We start from the raw sequence: 14,639 nt of genomic DNA, 5'->3' as shown, positions 1-14,639 counted from the left end.
GATGGCACAAAGATCACCCCAGGCATCATGCTCAAGTATACCTTTTCGGCTGCTGTCCAACAGAAATGCGTTTATCCTGTGAGGGCTCGATCTCACTAGAGGGTGCTGATGTTTACTGCCAAACAAAACCTCACCATGCGATCAAGCGAGGATATGGTCCTGATTGATAAGTTTCCTGAGGCAGAGCAATACTGAAATAACAAGTCAACGGTTTTCAGTTTCCTAATAGGATTTAGCTTGTTCCACTGCATAAGCTTCTGTGCTTTGCTATAATAAAAATTTGCTCTGTTAATGGGATACAGAATATATTCCATAACACGGTACTGTATGATATGTATTGGTGTGTTATATTAATAATGACCTGACCTGCGCTCTGTAAGAACTGAAGTATTTGTACTTGGAGGACATATTGCGTATTAAAAATCTTTGTAACAGATGAAATGTCAGACAATAACTGACTAAGATCACCTCCTGGCTGACAATCTGACTCTCACAGCCTGCTTAGGAATTTGCACCTGTGTAGGAGAATTCAATAACTTTCCCCAGTCTGTGCTGACTGGCTCACCTGAAATGAGCTTCCAGTCCCAGATTCAGTCCCGAAATGCTAATGTCACACTTGATTGACGATGACCCTCTTTCAAAAATTGGGAAAGGAGGAGGGGGAGTCAGGCTGAAGGTCACCACTGAAGGTCCCTGCTTTCCAGCTCTGAGGAGTCAGGATGTCTGGGTTCCACATTCCTCACTGGGACCATTCCTTTCATTTGCCAGCCATTGTCTGACCCCCCTGTACGCATGTTCAAGGCATGAGATCTGTTTCATCTCAATGAATGACGTGGGGGGGGGGGGGGGGGGTGAAAGAAATGATGAGTCATCTTAGTCTATCAGAGTTAGATATGTAATAAGATATCAAGGTATCCTCCAACAGCCAGGCAAAAAAAACACATTTCCTTTTTTAAAATGTGTGATATAGTCTGTTTTGTCATTTTATGAATCATATAATGGATACTGATGGGATTTAAGAATACTTGGATCCTGCTTGGTTGATCCTACTCTTCGTAATATTATTACATTTTTTTCATTATATTTAACTTCTAATCAATTCCAGGCTTGACAGCCTTAGGGAGACAAGCTCCATAAATGAAAACTGAAAAAAATTGGTACATTTTGCTAAAGGTTCATCAAGTACCCCATTTTTAATATGGAGGTACCACAGTCAACATTGTTGTTAATAGTTTTATGGAAGACATCAATCATTCAGGTGAACTGCTCAACTGCTGGCATTTAAGAAAACTGATGGTGTGTGTGCACTAACCAACAATTATAGCCTGTTCGGCCCCTTGTAATAACAAAATGGCCTCATTTTAAGACTGCTAGCATGGGGAGGTAAATATTCCTGGGCCTCTGGCTCACTCTCTGCTCTGCAGCAGAGAATTCCCGAAGCACAAAGCGATCCTGCAGATGTTCAAAACCACACACCAGAGCCGAGCATTTCTGTTCCTGTTCATTGACTTAATGTGACCAGTCATCATTAGGGTTGCCACCACAATATATTCACTTTTATTGCTGAACACCCTCAAAGTTTCCTTTCTACAGCTTTTACAGCATCCAACGCCACCCACACAGAAAATCAGGATATGAAATTTTTTCATTGTCCTTATTGTATGTATTTCTTAATGTATTGTGTTTATAGGGACACCCAGGGACACCAGGTGCAAGCGGACCTTCTGGACCACCAGGGCCACCAGTAAGTTGCTTTTGCCCACAGTGAACATGCCCAATAATGGGATTATAATTTAAAATAACCTCAGAACAAGTTATTATTTAATGTCATGTTTTATACAGTTTTATAGGAAACACTCAGCCTTCCAAGATTTGGTGAATAGGGAAATGGATAGACCTTGTGTTCTGAGGGGAGAAACTACTATCTGGCCCATTAATTGCAAAAAACCTGATACTTAATAGCTTTTTTTTTGTCAGCATAAGACAAATGGCTTCAAAGGTGGGTCCAACTCCTGATAACCAGGGAGTTTGACTTTGAAGTATTACTTCATACTTAGCTTCTGTTAATTTTCCAATCCATTTCCCACACTACAAATAAGCTGTGTGGGTTTGTGTATTCCGAGTGGCTGAGAGTGTAGACTTGCAGTTTGTTAAACCCTCTCCTCCACATTCTCTGTCTCTCCATTAACTGTCTGTACAATGCTAAGCTGATCAGACAGAATGCTCGGAATATCTGGAATGTTTTGAAAAGTGAATTCTGTCCTTTGTGGATTGATAAACAAATGTTGTGCCTTTTTGTGACCAAGTTTGCTGTCAGCGCACTATAGCCATCTTTGCCATGTTTGTTTGAGGTCTTAATGCCACAGGAGTTGTGCTTGGGTTAAGGTGCTGCGTGGGAATTTGGGACAAATGATAACTATAAAGGCCTAAACCCTCAAGCGATGAAAAGCGATTAAATCAAGGCAGGCTGGAAGGTGAAATGCTCCTTCATCTGTCATTAGAGACTAAGGCCTGCCTTGGCGATCACATGTAAGGAGGCTGAGGAATTCTTCCTTGGTGCATAGTACTGGAGTTGATGGGACCTGACAGCCTCGACCAGAAGAAGAATTACTGCCCTGTCATCTCAGAACTCCCAACACCTGACTAATTAGACCTCCGGCCTCAACGTTTTCTCTCCATCTGTTTCTTTATTTTCATCGCGTGGTGTGTAGACATCACAGTTGTGGCCAGAAACACCTTGAGGTGCAGGTTGAGTGGGCCAGGAGGAGGTTGGAACCAAGGATAATTGAACACAAATATAAACACTGTAGTCGGAGGGGGCAGCAAGTCAGCTCTGGAGTCTTAATGGGCTTGAATGGCATTGAATAACAAGCTAGACAGCGTGCTGAACTGCGATCCCCGAAACAGGAGGTTTGTGTGTGTGTGTGTTGGGGGGGTTGGGGCGGTGTTCCTGTCGTCAATCTCAGTGTGTTTTCCTCTCTTTGTTCCGCAGGGGACTCCTGGGTCTCGTGGGCCCACCGGCAGCAGAGGACCCAAAGGCAGACGGGTATGAACTAGAATACGTCTGTATTATGTCTCACTCTGCTATGTAAAACAGTCTGAAGTATGCTCCAATGAGAAGGGCAGTATTTAGTAGGGAGCTGAATGACTCCTAGGTCTATGCTGCTGCAGGTTTATTGGGGCATGAAACTGTTTTTCCTCCTGGTGCCCTGGGCCTCCCCTGCTCCCAGCACAAGCAGAAGGGGACTGCTAGTGAGCAGCGGCCCCTGGGCACAGACCTTGCCTGTGTGACTGTGAAATATGTGTTGCCTCACCCCTCTCAATGCCAGTCTCAGATTAATATGTCTGCCTGACTTACTATGAGACAGATACAGTGGGTTCAATAAAATAGATGAAGGAAGGCTCTGGAGAAGCCCCAGGAACTGTACAAAGGCTTGTGAAACTCATTCATAAAAAATTCTAATGTCAAGGGCCAAGATGGCCTCAGATGCACCTGGGGTTCCCTGACAGTTAAGTTTGGGATATCTTGAGACATTTTGATGTCTGCTTTAAGAGGTTTTAGATCAGTAATAAGTATATTAACATTTCCTAGACTAAGGCACTGCCCCCATCTTGTTCATTAACAAGATGACATGCTGTAGATTGTAGCTAGAATTAGAGATGTCGCCAGGTGACAGTAGTGCATTCAGTAGTTGCTCAAGCATGTCCCTTCATTACAGGCTGTGTTTTTTGGGGGAAACGTACTCGCCATCTCATTTTTATGCAATTTTTGGAAACATTTTGCTGAATTGTAAGTTGAAGAAAAACATACTTAACTGTTAGTGGGTTGTTTGTTGTGTCAATTAATGATGTCATGTGTTTATTTGGAGTGGCACACATTCATAACATATTTTTGGAGTCAATATATAAAGAGAGATGGTATTCTTATGAGCAAGAAAGGCTCATTATGGTTTCTGGAGGTCTTCCAGTGGTGTAAAACACTTCTCGTCTCATAAAAAGAAGTAGCAATGAAAAGTTCAATAGCGTGAAGCCAAGTTGTATTTCTATGGAAAATATTAGCTTGGCTGAATTATATTTAAGACAATCCAGCATCTTCCCAGCCTGTTTATAAGCAAATGTAATGAATTATCTGCAGACCTAGTCTGAGATTCTTGAGAAGTGAAACAATCACTCTGTGTCAAAGTAAGAGAACGTTGGCAACATGGGATGGTACTGGCTTGTAATGAGGGCCTTCTAAGATAGAGCAGGATAGGCACCATGAGGGCTGAAGGGGAAGGATGGCCTTTGTCTGACTGGGTGTGCGGCACCGCGCTGAAAGGGTGGCTCGGCAAAATCTCCACATATCATCAGCCCATGACCGGCCTTTGCTCATTTGGCTTCAGCACAAAACCTGTTGGCTTGTGGCCCTAAAACATCCACTACAGAATGTGTGGAATTTTGTAAGATGCAACAGAGAAGAAAGACAGAGAATTCTGTCTTCAGGCATCAGGGGCACAGGTTCTTAAAAGATTTTGATGAAATTATGATGATAATGATGACTATGATGATGATGATGGTAATTGTATTGGTAATGATGCCAGTGCTGGGCACACTCATCTCTTGCAAAAGCTTTTGCTTGGGTGAGCTAAGAGAGAATACAGGGTTCCTGAAAAAAACAGCATTGGCTGAAAATAGACTGCAGTCTGAAGGGTTATGGACAGTAAACCTCTGAACACATATTTTCCTCTATTCTCATCGGTTTTCAGTCAGCTGACTTCCACAATTTCTACCTGGCAGGTAGAATGAAATAATATGAGGCATGTCTATATACGGTGAAGATCTGAGAGTATTTTTTTATTTTTACTGGATAGAATTATGTGCTGTGCTTCCAATTAATCTTAATGGACAGTGCTTCCTGACTCCATAACTTTCACTACTGTGGCTCGAACTGTGGCTACTGTGAGTCTGAAATTCAAATCTCGCACAGGGGACTCTTTGAAGTCAGAAAAGAAGCAGCAGGATTCAGCAAGACCGTATTGTGACAAATGAAAAATTGAAATCTAAAAAGCTTGCGAGAAGGTTTGACCAGGGCCTGGCTGGAACAGGCTGTATTTTCAACTTGAGTCATTGTGTGGGGATTTGGGGTGTCAGCTTTTCTGCTCAGGCAGCCCAAAACTTGGTCTTTGGTTACCCTCCCCATTATGTTTATCCTGAAGTTAGTGCAGGTCAGGCTAGCTTTGCCATGTATCACAGATGAGGCTGAAGTGTGGACCCATGTACAGTATGGTAGATCATGTTTTCATGTCAGTGCCCTGATTCCCATTACGGTAAAGTCCTAGCTCAGGCTGGACTTGATGTTTGAGACATCAAGTGCGGTCTGTAAGAACTCGGTTCATTACAGTATGTAAGCTTTGGAGGGCATTCTGCACGGATTCCATTATGGAAAAATGGAGAGAACTGAGATATCAGTAGCCCCACTAATAACTGGCCTTGGAGCACTAAAGGCTCAATGGCAGCTACTGCAGTGTCTCAAAACATAACCAGTAACCAAGGAATTTACTTAGGTTGTGAGAAATCCCTGAAAATGAAGAATATGATTTATGTTCTGACTTGTTTTGAGTACATTTGTTGCTTAATGTCACGCCATATAAGTGTTTCTGCCTGTACCTGCTTGTGTGAGTGTGTGTGTGTGTGTGTGTGTGCATGTTTGTTTGTGTGAATCTGTATATCTGTATATAGAATCAGTATATCTGTGTGTAATTGCGTCTGTTTGGTTTAATGTGCTTTGTGTGCCTGTGGTTGTGTGTGTGTGTGTGTATGTTTGTGTGAATTTATATATGTCTGTATATAGTATCGTATATCTGTGTGTAAATGTATCTGGTTTGGTTGAATGTTGAAGTTTTGTGTGCCTGTGTTTGTGTGTGTGTGTGTGTGTGTAACCTTGTCAGCGTTTGTATTGTAAAATGTTTGTATTTACTGATGCTTACAGACCCCACGTGGAAAGGATTTCCCTCTAAACTTCCCAAGTTTACTCACACTCGCAAAATCATTCAATCAAACATCACGTTTATGAGAAAAGCTCACTGGTCTTGGCATGTGGTAAAATCCACAGCAAGTACTTTGGAAGCCACCGTCCCACAGGCGGTTTTCCCCTCAGAACCCACCACTGTTTTTAAACAACTCGGCAAGAGGAGATAATTCCCCCCATGCATCATGTTCCCTCTGATTATGAAAGTGAATTTTTCTTCATACCAGAAAAATATTGTTTAGTGTACTCCCAAGCCAAGACTATATATATATATATATATATATTATCTATGATGGCCTGAGAGGTTAGTGGGTTATGTTCCATATGGTTTTGCAGAGAAATCTTGGAGGTTGTTCAAGAACGCACTTCCAGAAGCTTGCAACTGCAGATTTAAAGATAATCACCTGAAAAACCTGCTGTTAATGGGCTGAAAAAGCTGTCACATGCAGAAGCATGTTTAGAGCAAGGAGATGTACCTGACCCCCTGTAACGTGGAGATGCCAGTCACTCTCTATCCCGTGTCCCCACAAGGGCTGTTATTTTTTCTACCCTATTATTTTAAAGTGAGTCTGTGCTAGAAGACTATTACACAACTGTTATACAATTTTAATTAGTTTTGTTTCTTTATAAATGGAGCATGGTCTCACACATTGTATAAATAATATATACTTATCATTAGTCATGCTACTTCATAATTAGGCATATGGAGTGCTTCCACAATGTAATGATATTTCCCAGGGAATTGGAGATGGCAATCCTTATTTGTAGCACTATTTTTATGTATTATTTATTTAGCAGACACCTTTTTCTGGACAAGTTTCGAAGGTTGCAGATAACGACATGAAAATGCTGTGCAAGCACAGTAACACCATTTCTTTGTTACAGGCATATTTGGCAAATACCATTTTCCAGCTAAGAAAACAAACAGATACTGATCCAAAGATCAAGCCAATCTTTTCAGCAGACTTGCCAGTAACAGGCCAATGTACTGGCCAATGTACTCAGTGCTGACTCACTGGTTTAGTATCGGAGTCTATGTCAAATTGATGGGTGTCTGAGTTACATTCCTTTTGCAGAGCATTCCTTTTGCAGGTTTATATTACAGAAATCAGAACAGTAAACTTTTTAAATCTGCATTGGTTTTAGGTTGATGCTACATTATTGCTGGAGTGATAGTTAGTTATGAGATTATTTGAAGTATGATTTATTGTGCGAGATACTGCATGCTGAACAAAACCAGAATGATGATAGCATGATTTGTAACATGAGCTATGAGGCTTGCTTTAGTCCATTTGCAACCACAGAAGTACTCCAGTGTAACATAAGTGGCAGTAAATTTTAGCTGAATGTCACATGTGTGTATACTAAAGAATTTAGGGGGGCTCCTGTGGTTGTAAGAGGATGTATACAATCATTATATGGCCCACAGTGTATGATGAGAGGAAGGGAGGATTCCCAGTGCTGAAGACTTTGAGTGAGTGTGTGTGTTTTTGGGGCCGGAGGCATACATAGGAATGCATTCATCTGTGTGCGTGCTTGTGTGTTTGCATGTGTGTATATGTGTGTGCATGTTTGTGTGTGTGTGTGTGTGTGTGTGTGTTTGAGAGAGACTCTACTCGCAATTAAAAAAATAATTATACCGAAAAGAGAGAGGCCCTGCTGTTACATTGTTTTGGGACGATGATGACCAAGAGTACAGATTAGCCTCTCAGCTCTGTCTCTCTCAGACTACACGAGGGAGACCCCTGCTGTTCACACTGCTGTTCTCTCTCTTACAGGGTGCCAGAGGGCCTGACGGTCCACTGGGGGAGCCAGGGTCAGTGGGAGGGAAGGTAAGGGTCAAGCTGTGTTCATAGGTCAGCCTGGGTCAGGAGATATCTGCTGAATACCAATGGCCTCGATTGTTGGGGTGGCCTCACATAGCATATCACTGAACACAGGAGATGCTGAACACACTCTCATAATCATAAAATAGGACTGCTCTGAGCCATTAATCTGCGACTACCACAATCCCAATGGTAATGATCCCCATGGTTTATGACATTCTGTTGTAAAATATCAAAAAGTCCTTGTTACTAACCTCCTGAATGTTATTGATGAACTACCAATTTAGCTTAAAAAATTATAAATGGATGTATCATTCAGCTAGTTGGTAATTTCTGGCAAAGTCAGTTGCAAGTAGAAAGTGGAGTAAAGAATGCCTATGGGTATTTTCCTTAGATATGTTTTTTTCATCAACTCTTCTCTGCAGGGCCCTGATGGTCCACCAGGAAAAATTGGCTTCCCAGGAGAACAGGTGAAAGCACCTTTATGCTGTATAAAAATTGTTGTTGAGATTTTCTTCTTTATCTTGCTGAATCTGTACAAAATGCTTCAGAATGTCCTCTAGCTGGCCCTGTCCATTGTAGTTAATGCTATAATAACATGCCTACTCTCTCCAAGTCTGCCCACATGTTTCTATGTTTGGTTGTAAAATAGCTCTTTAGTACACAGTGTCCAGAAGTACATCTTTTAAAAATGTTTCCCAAAATGGGGGTATTTCAATGTCTGACCATATAGAAAAAAACATGTGCAATTTAGCAAATAACTCCATGAAAAGGTTAATAACTTAATAGATACACACAAGTTTACCAGCTTAGAAGCATATCCAAAGAAAATTATTAGAAATTCAATAGTACCAGTGAGCTAATTCTTAGATGAGATTACTGGAGACACATATTTGGGTCTTCTTGGAGTTAATGTTTTAGAGGCCTTCAGAATGAGACAGCAATTAGGGCAGCTCCACCCAAACCATGGTCATTTTAAATATTATGTACATTTGGTTAATATGTGGCGCAGTAAGCAGAACACTCATAGTATTGTGTAAGTAGCAAAATAAATGCACACTGGCTTGAAGTATTTCTCAAGGGACAAATTATGTTGAGCTGAGTTGGAGTCAAGCCCTAGGTCACCTTAGGTAACTTCATCTGCTGTGTAATAAAGTTACATACTCACATGTTCATTACAGTATGTGGACCTGCCTTTGTAAATTAGCCTACATTGTCTTCTGTTTCCAGGGGCCCATTGGTGAGCCAGGTGAAGCTGGACCTCGAGGATTCATGGTTAGTGTGCCATTTTCATCTTGCTAACCAATGTTCTGTGCTGGTAGTCACATATACTGTGCTTTAGTTATTTTACAACCCTGTGTAGTTGGGCTCCATTTTGATGCACTGTGCTCTGAAGAATTCATGTAGGATTAGTTTGATCCAAGGACTACTGAAGCAGCAGTCTTAGGCTATAGTAACCCAGGCTGTTGGATTGTCATATATAACTGTTTTAGGTTATCAGACAATATATTTCCCAATGTTTAATGGCATATATTGGTATTTTGCATGGTGTTGTATGTGTGACTGAGTTGAATATGTCAACATGCTTTATCTTCACAGGGTATCCATGGATCTTCAGGACCTCCAGGGGCAAAAGGAATCGCAGGAGAACCGGCAAGTTCCTCTCCCTCTCTGTCTCTTGTCTGTCTGGGTCTGTCTTGTGAGTCTGTCATGTGCCTAGACAAAAGGCTGGGTGCTATTTCCCATGTGAATTCCACAAAGGCTGGCAGTAAACAAAACATCATGGGTGTGTAATATTTCCTCGCCCGAGAGGAAACAAGTCTGCTGCTGACAGGTCTGTTTTTCCTTCTACTTGTTTGTTGAGATCTGCACAGAAACGCTGACTCCTTCCGTTGGCAGATTTCTCTATTGCAGATGTCGACAGAGACTTCTACCTTTGCTCTTCTAGAGTCTTCACTGTAGTGGTTTAGACACCTGTATATTTGTTATGTGGTAGAGACTCCTGTAGTGTCTTAATAATACTTCTTTAGCCTTGGATATTTCTTCGAGACTCCTATTGTCTCAAACAGAATCTCTTACAATTGCTATGGTGTTAGAGGATCTGCAGTGAAATTCTTAAAGTCTCTTTTGTGAGCTTGATAGCCTTTTAGTCTATTACAGAGACCAATCCCATGTCTGTTGATTGCCTTTGTGGAATTTTGATTGTGGGTTTCCAAAAACGGGGAAATTGTTGCTTGGTGGATAACTATAACATGTAAAATAGTTTATATGTGTTATGTAATGGATCCAGTTGTACAACAGCATTGAGACAGAGCATGTAGACAGATGTGCTCTGTTTAAAGATTCTCTCTCTGATCTCATGTGGTCTAAAGGCAGTTCTCTACAGTAAATATTGGTAGAGCTGTGTGAGGTAGGCCTGTCTCAGATATGGCCTTTCTCACACACCTCTATAGTCAACCAAAGCAAATTTCAGGAATTTGGCTTTCTTACTATATTTGAAAGTAAACACAAATAAATCTTCCAAACAGTCTTAATACCTTTCAAATCATATATGGACTACAGAACTATCAATAATACCAGAGATCCCTGTGCTCCTATTAAACTGATGAGCCTTTTAAGCCCATTTTGGCTAAATCACACCATCTAGCACTGTATCACATTTTGTATGGCTATTAAAAGTGTCTGTCAGATGCGGTGCAGGTCTCCATCCATAAAAACAGACGCCAGATTTTTTTACTCCAAGCTCCAGAGTACAGGATAAAAATACTGGGTGATTTTTGAAAGATTTCTTCCTAAGGAACTTCGGTTGCTTCATATAGAATCTGTTGGAAAATATAATGAGCATGGCCATGAAGATATGAAAAAGTTTTCAGCCAAGAGTTTCCTCAAAAATGATTGATTTTCAGGTCTTTTCTATGATTAAAACACAGTATGATTTATACCATATAAAAAATCTGATGTGCTAGTAGATATTTGTGCCAGTACACTACTGAAAAACACAATAAATTACATTGAATTTAAGAGTAAATGGCAAACACCTGGATGTAAATAGAAAACAGCAGAGGTTGAGAAGGTATCAATTTCAGGACTCCTGTCAGTATTAATATTTACATGCAGTTTTAATGCGTATTTACTCTTGTAGAAACCAGGGAGCAGAACGTAAACAAAGGGGAAGACTCCTTCCACTGGTACCGTCTTGTCTGAAGTGCTTTGTTGACATTTTGTTTAGTTTGAATGCAATTCATTAAAGAAAAATGGTGTTCTGTTGTTCAGGAATTTAGATGCCAGTGTTAGCCTGCCATATTGAGTTCATAACAGTTTGATATTCTAAATGTCTTGCTTTTCACATGGCATTCATTCTGGAGCCTTTTATACAAGAGAGTTCTCAGCCACATATCTTTTGTGAGCTCAGTTTTACATGCATCTCTGGAAAACAATGGGGATATTGTAGTTGCATCAGTTCTCCAATTTCCACAAATGAACTGCTGACTCCAAACAACAAGATTTACTGAAAAGTACCAACTTTGTTGCTGTGAGGTGTGCTGCAAACCAGCACAGCAATTTCAGGAACAGTAAAAAAAAAAAGTTTTATCAGGACAATCCAAAATTGTATCTCTTACGCAGATGTACTAGTAAGCACAGTCTGTACAATGTGACTGAACTGTTACAGGACTAAACTGTTTTGCAGTTTGGTGCTGTCTGTAGCAGTATCTATCAATCACAAAAAGAAGGCACAGCCTTTTGGCATTGATGTTTGGATTTCTTTTGTGTTTATATTTCTTGTAGTGTATTTAGTCTATGAGATAAAAATGGTGTTTGAGCTTACAAGACATTTATAATATCAACAGGCTTTATTATTATAGTGAATTAACATTTTACTTTAATGAATTCACATTTTTCATGCAATAGGTCTGTTTTCTCTGCTGTTCCCACATTTTAAAGACTGGCACTGGTATTGAAAATCAAATTTGAATGAATTACAGATAAAGCAATTGCCTAAATATTTCTTGAAAATCTATGAATGTGCCTCATGCTCTGCTTCAGAAAAAGGTGTTATATTTTTATTGGAATAAATTTTAGGAAGATAGCCAGAAGGTTCGTCAGTTACAAAAGTAGGCTACTGAAAGTTTAGTTGTCCTGTTGTTTGCATTCAAGGGATTACTTTTTTGTTTACAGCAGTACATCAAAAATAGTGACATCACTATAGATGTAAAATGTGTGAATCACATTGAAAAAATGCTAAAATATTCAAATACCATCCATTAGAACAAATTCAGGCCTTAAGCTTGGTATATTTACATACATGATATCAAAACTACCTGGCAACTGCAGAACAGCTGGTAGCCTAGAGCAGTGAGTCCTGTGGGGTCAGTAGTTGGAGAAAGGAACAGAGGGTACTTCATCTGGGGGTGTATTTTCTCAGGGAAGTGACAAATACGAGTGATACCAGATCAAAGGCCTCAATTACTGTCTTATGCTGGATAGCGTTGCTGAAAATCTTACAATGGAAAACGTGTTGCTACATAATTTACTGTGTATTGAGTCGAAAGCCTGCTTCACAGCAGAGACATTTCCATCTCCTTCCACCATTTTTCATGGTATGATGTCAGCAGATGACATTCCCCCTTTCTAATCCAAGAATGAAAAAAGGGCAAATAAAATCCCTGCAACTTAAGTTTTTCCACTGAAGCATGAAAGCAAACAGAGTTTGGTCACTGAAACCTTTAACCATTTTCACTGACATTTTTATGCTTAAGATATTAGTTGAATTTAAATACACCCCATCTTACTTTTGACCTCTACAGCTAACTCAGGGTCCTTCTTGCCTGTTAGTGCAGAACAAGTACATAAATAAAAGGTAAATCTTCTATTTAAAATAGCCAATTTTTTGTGTGCTTTTATCCATCTAACCAAGTAATCAAGAACAGTCTCCTAAAGAATGAGTAACAACAGTGCTATATGCAGGTATAATTTGTAGCAGTGTGTACAGTATTTACAGAGGGGTAATTTGTGCTATCCCTTCTGGGCATTTATGAAGGCTAAACAGGCCGTGAAACAGTCCTAGGATGCTCCATATTGAATTTCAAATGGCTCATATTATCAAAAATTAAAAGCAAGTTTTCATATTAAGTCTTTGAGTGTGGATGCCTACTATTGTGATGGTAAGCGAGACCAGCTTACAGTGGGTACCCTTTAATGTGAATAAACCCAAACTGAGAGGCTGCTTTGTTCACCACATCTGCGTCAAATGCTGAGTCCATTGCGTGGAGCCGCGCAGAGGAAGGCCCTCAGCAGTTTCCTGATCTCACCACAGAGTATCAGGAAAGGGAGGAAGTGGTGCAGTTGGAGGAGTGTGGGACTGGGACACGGCTGCTGGGGTGAAATCAGCTGTGTCCCACATGATCTGCTGTCCCCCCCCGACCTCGCTGCTGTCCCACATCCTGGAGTCCCGCGTAGAGACACGCACCCTGCAGCTTCATGCAAAACGTGCCGGTCCAGACGGCTGAGATTTATTTGTGTTTGTTCTGCTCTTCTGTTCTCTATTATAGGGACCCCCAGGGCCACCAGGGACCGTGGGTCTTCTGGGAGAGCTCGGGTTGAAGGTGAGGCCCGTCGCACAGCCATGGAATGGGAAAGCACATGGCTAGTTCCTAACACACATACTTCCACACGTACGCACACATACATACTTATGCACCCACACCATCACACATACACACAAACATACAAACACACACACGCACACACACACACACACATGTACACACATATGCAAGATGCAAGAGAATTTAAGTAATGTAGACTGGGTGCAACTTCTTGTTTGCAAGGCTGCAAATGAAAAGTGGAGCAGGTTCAGAAGGTTTTTTCTTGATGCAGATGTAAATTCATTCTAAAGGCAAGGAAAAGTAAGTTGAATTAGCAGTCTGTCCAGTGGATGAATAAAGCTATATGAGAGAGTTTGAGAAAAACAAATATAGAGAGTCTGCAAAAGGCTCAAAAGAAGGCAACCAAATTAGTTCCTGGTATAAAAGTTATGAGGAAAGACTTAGGAAGATGTTTAATCTCTTCAAGATTAGTAAAAGGAGATTCATGGGAGTTTCGATTGAGGTTTCTAAATTTATAAAAGGGATTAACAAAGTGAACTACTAGAGATTCTTTAGGTTGAGTTCTGTTAGTAGAACGAGGGGTCATAAATGGAAATTAGCAAAGGGTAAATTCCGGACAGACGTTAGGAAATATTTTTTCACACAGAGAGTTGTCACTGTCTGGCATAGCCTACTAGGTCATGTAGTAGAGGCAGAAACTCTGGGGGTTTTCAAGACCAGGCTTGATATGGTGTTAGATACTGTGTAGCTGCAGCCAAGCTTGTAGCCATTAGGTATACTTTAGTGGTTGGAAAATGGTGAGCATTGTTGGGCTGAATGGCCTGTTCTTGTCATCATGTCATGTTATGTTATGTTATACACATTAGTGAGCATGGCAGTGTGCATTGGCTTGTGTCATGGTCTCCACAACACTGATGTACTGTACGCTATTGGCTCACACAGCACTGTCTGCAGGCTCTTCTTTGGAAAGCTCCACGCCTCGCAGTGAGCATTCTCCGCCGGTAGAACTGGATCTCTTTGCAGTCACCTGATCTAGTGCCAGGCAGACATCTGGTCCCCTCTTTGCAATGAATTATTAATGCCCTTTGATTAAAATAATAGGTTTTGTAGCCACAAAGAGGAGAGTGTAATTTGATAAATGTTATTTTTGATCCTCTGACCCAGCAGAAGCATACCTGTGCTGTGAGCCCCTTCTCACTG

General features: G+C 40.8%; 1 protein-coding gene across 3 annotated transcripts in view; it reads left to right on the top strand.

The window, feature by feature from the left end:
• The window catches only part of col27a1b (collagen, type XXVII, alpha 1b), a 107,199-nt gene that overhangs the window by 74,039 nt on the left and 18,521 nt on the right, over positions 1 to 14,639 (top strand). For all 3 annotated transcript variants that reach the window (XR_004762384.1, XM_035392130.1, XM_035392131.1), the window contains exons 27-33: positions 1,691 to 1,744; positions 2,993 to 3,046; positions 7,786 to 7,839; positions 8,259 to 8,303; positions 9,064 to 9,108; positions 9,433 to 9,486; positions 13,383 to 13,436. Coding sequence is in view for 2 of the 3 variants with exons in the window: in XM_035392130.1 (XP_035248021.1) it covers positions 1,691 to 1,744; positions 2,993 to 3,046; positions 7,786 to 7,839; positions 8,259 to 8,303; positions 9,064 to 9,108; positions 9,433 to 9,486; positions 13,383 to 13,436 (360 nt within the window). In the remaining variant the exon portion in view is untranslated. The remainder of the gene's footprint in view (positions 1 to 1,690; positions 1,745 to 2,992; positions 3,047 to 7,785; positions 7,840 to 8,258; positions 8,304 to 9,063; positions 9,109 to 9,432; positions 9,487 to 13,382; positions 13,437 to 14,639) is intronic.

This window comes from Anguilla anguilla, chromosome 14, assembly GCF_013347855.1.
Source record: "Anguilla anguilla isolate fAngAng1 chromosome 14, fAngAng1.pri, whole genome shotgun sequence".
NCBI classification, from domain to species: domain Eukaryota; kingdom Metazoa; phylum Chordata; class Actinopteri; order Anguilliformes; family Anguillidae; genus Anguilla; species Anguilla anguilla.
The sequence above is the reverse complement of the archived record's forward strand: the minus strand, read 5'-3'. Positions and strand labels throughout refer to the sequence as shown.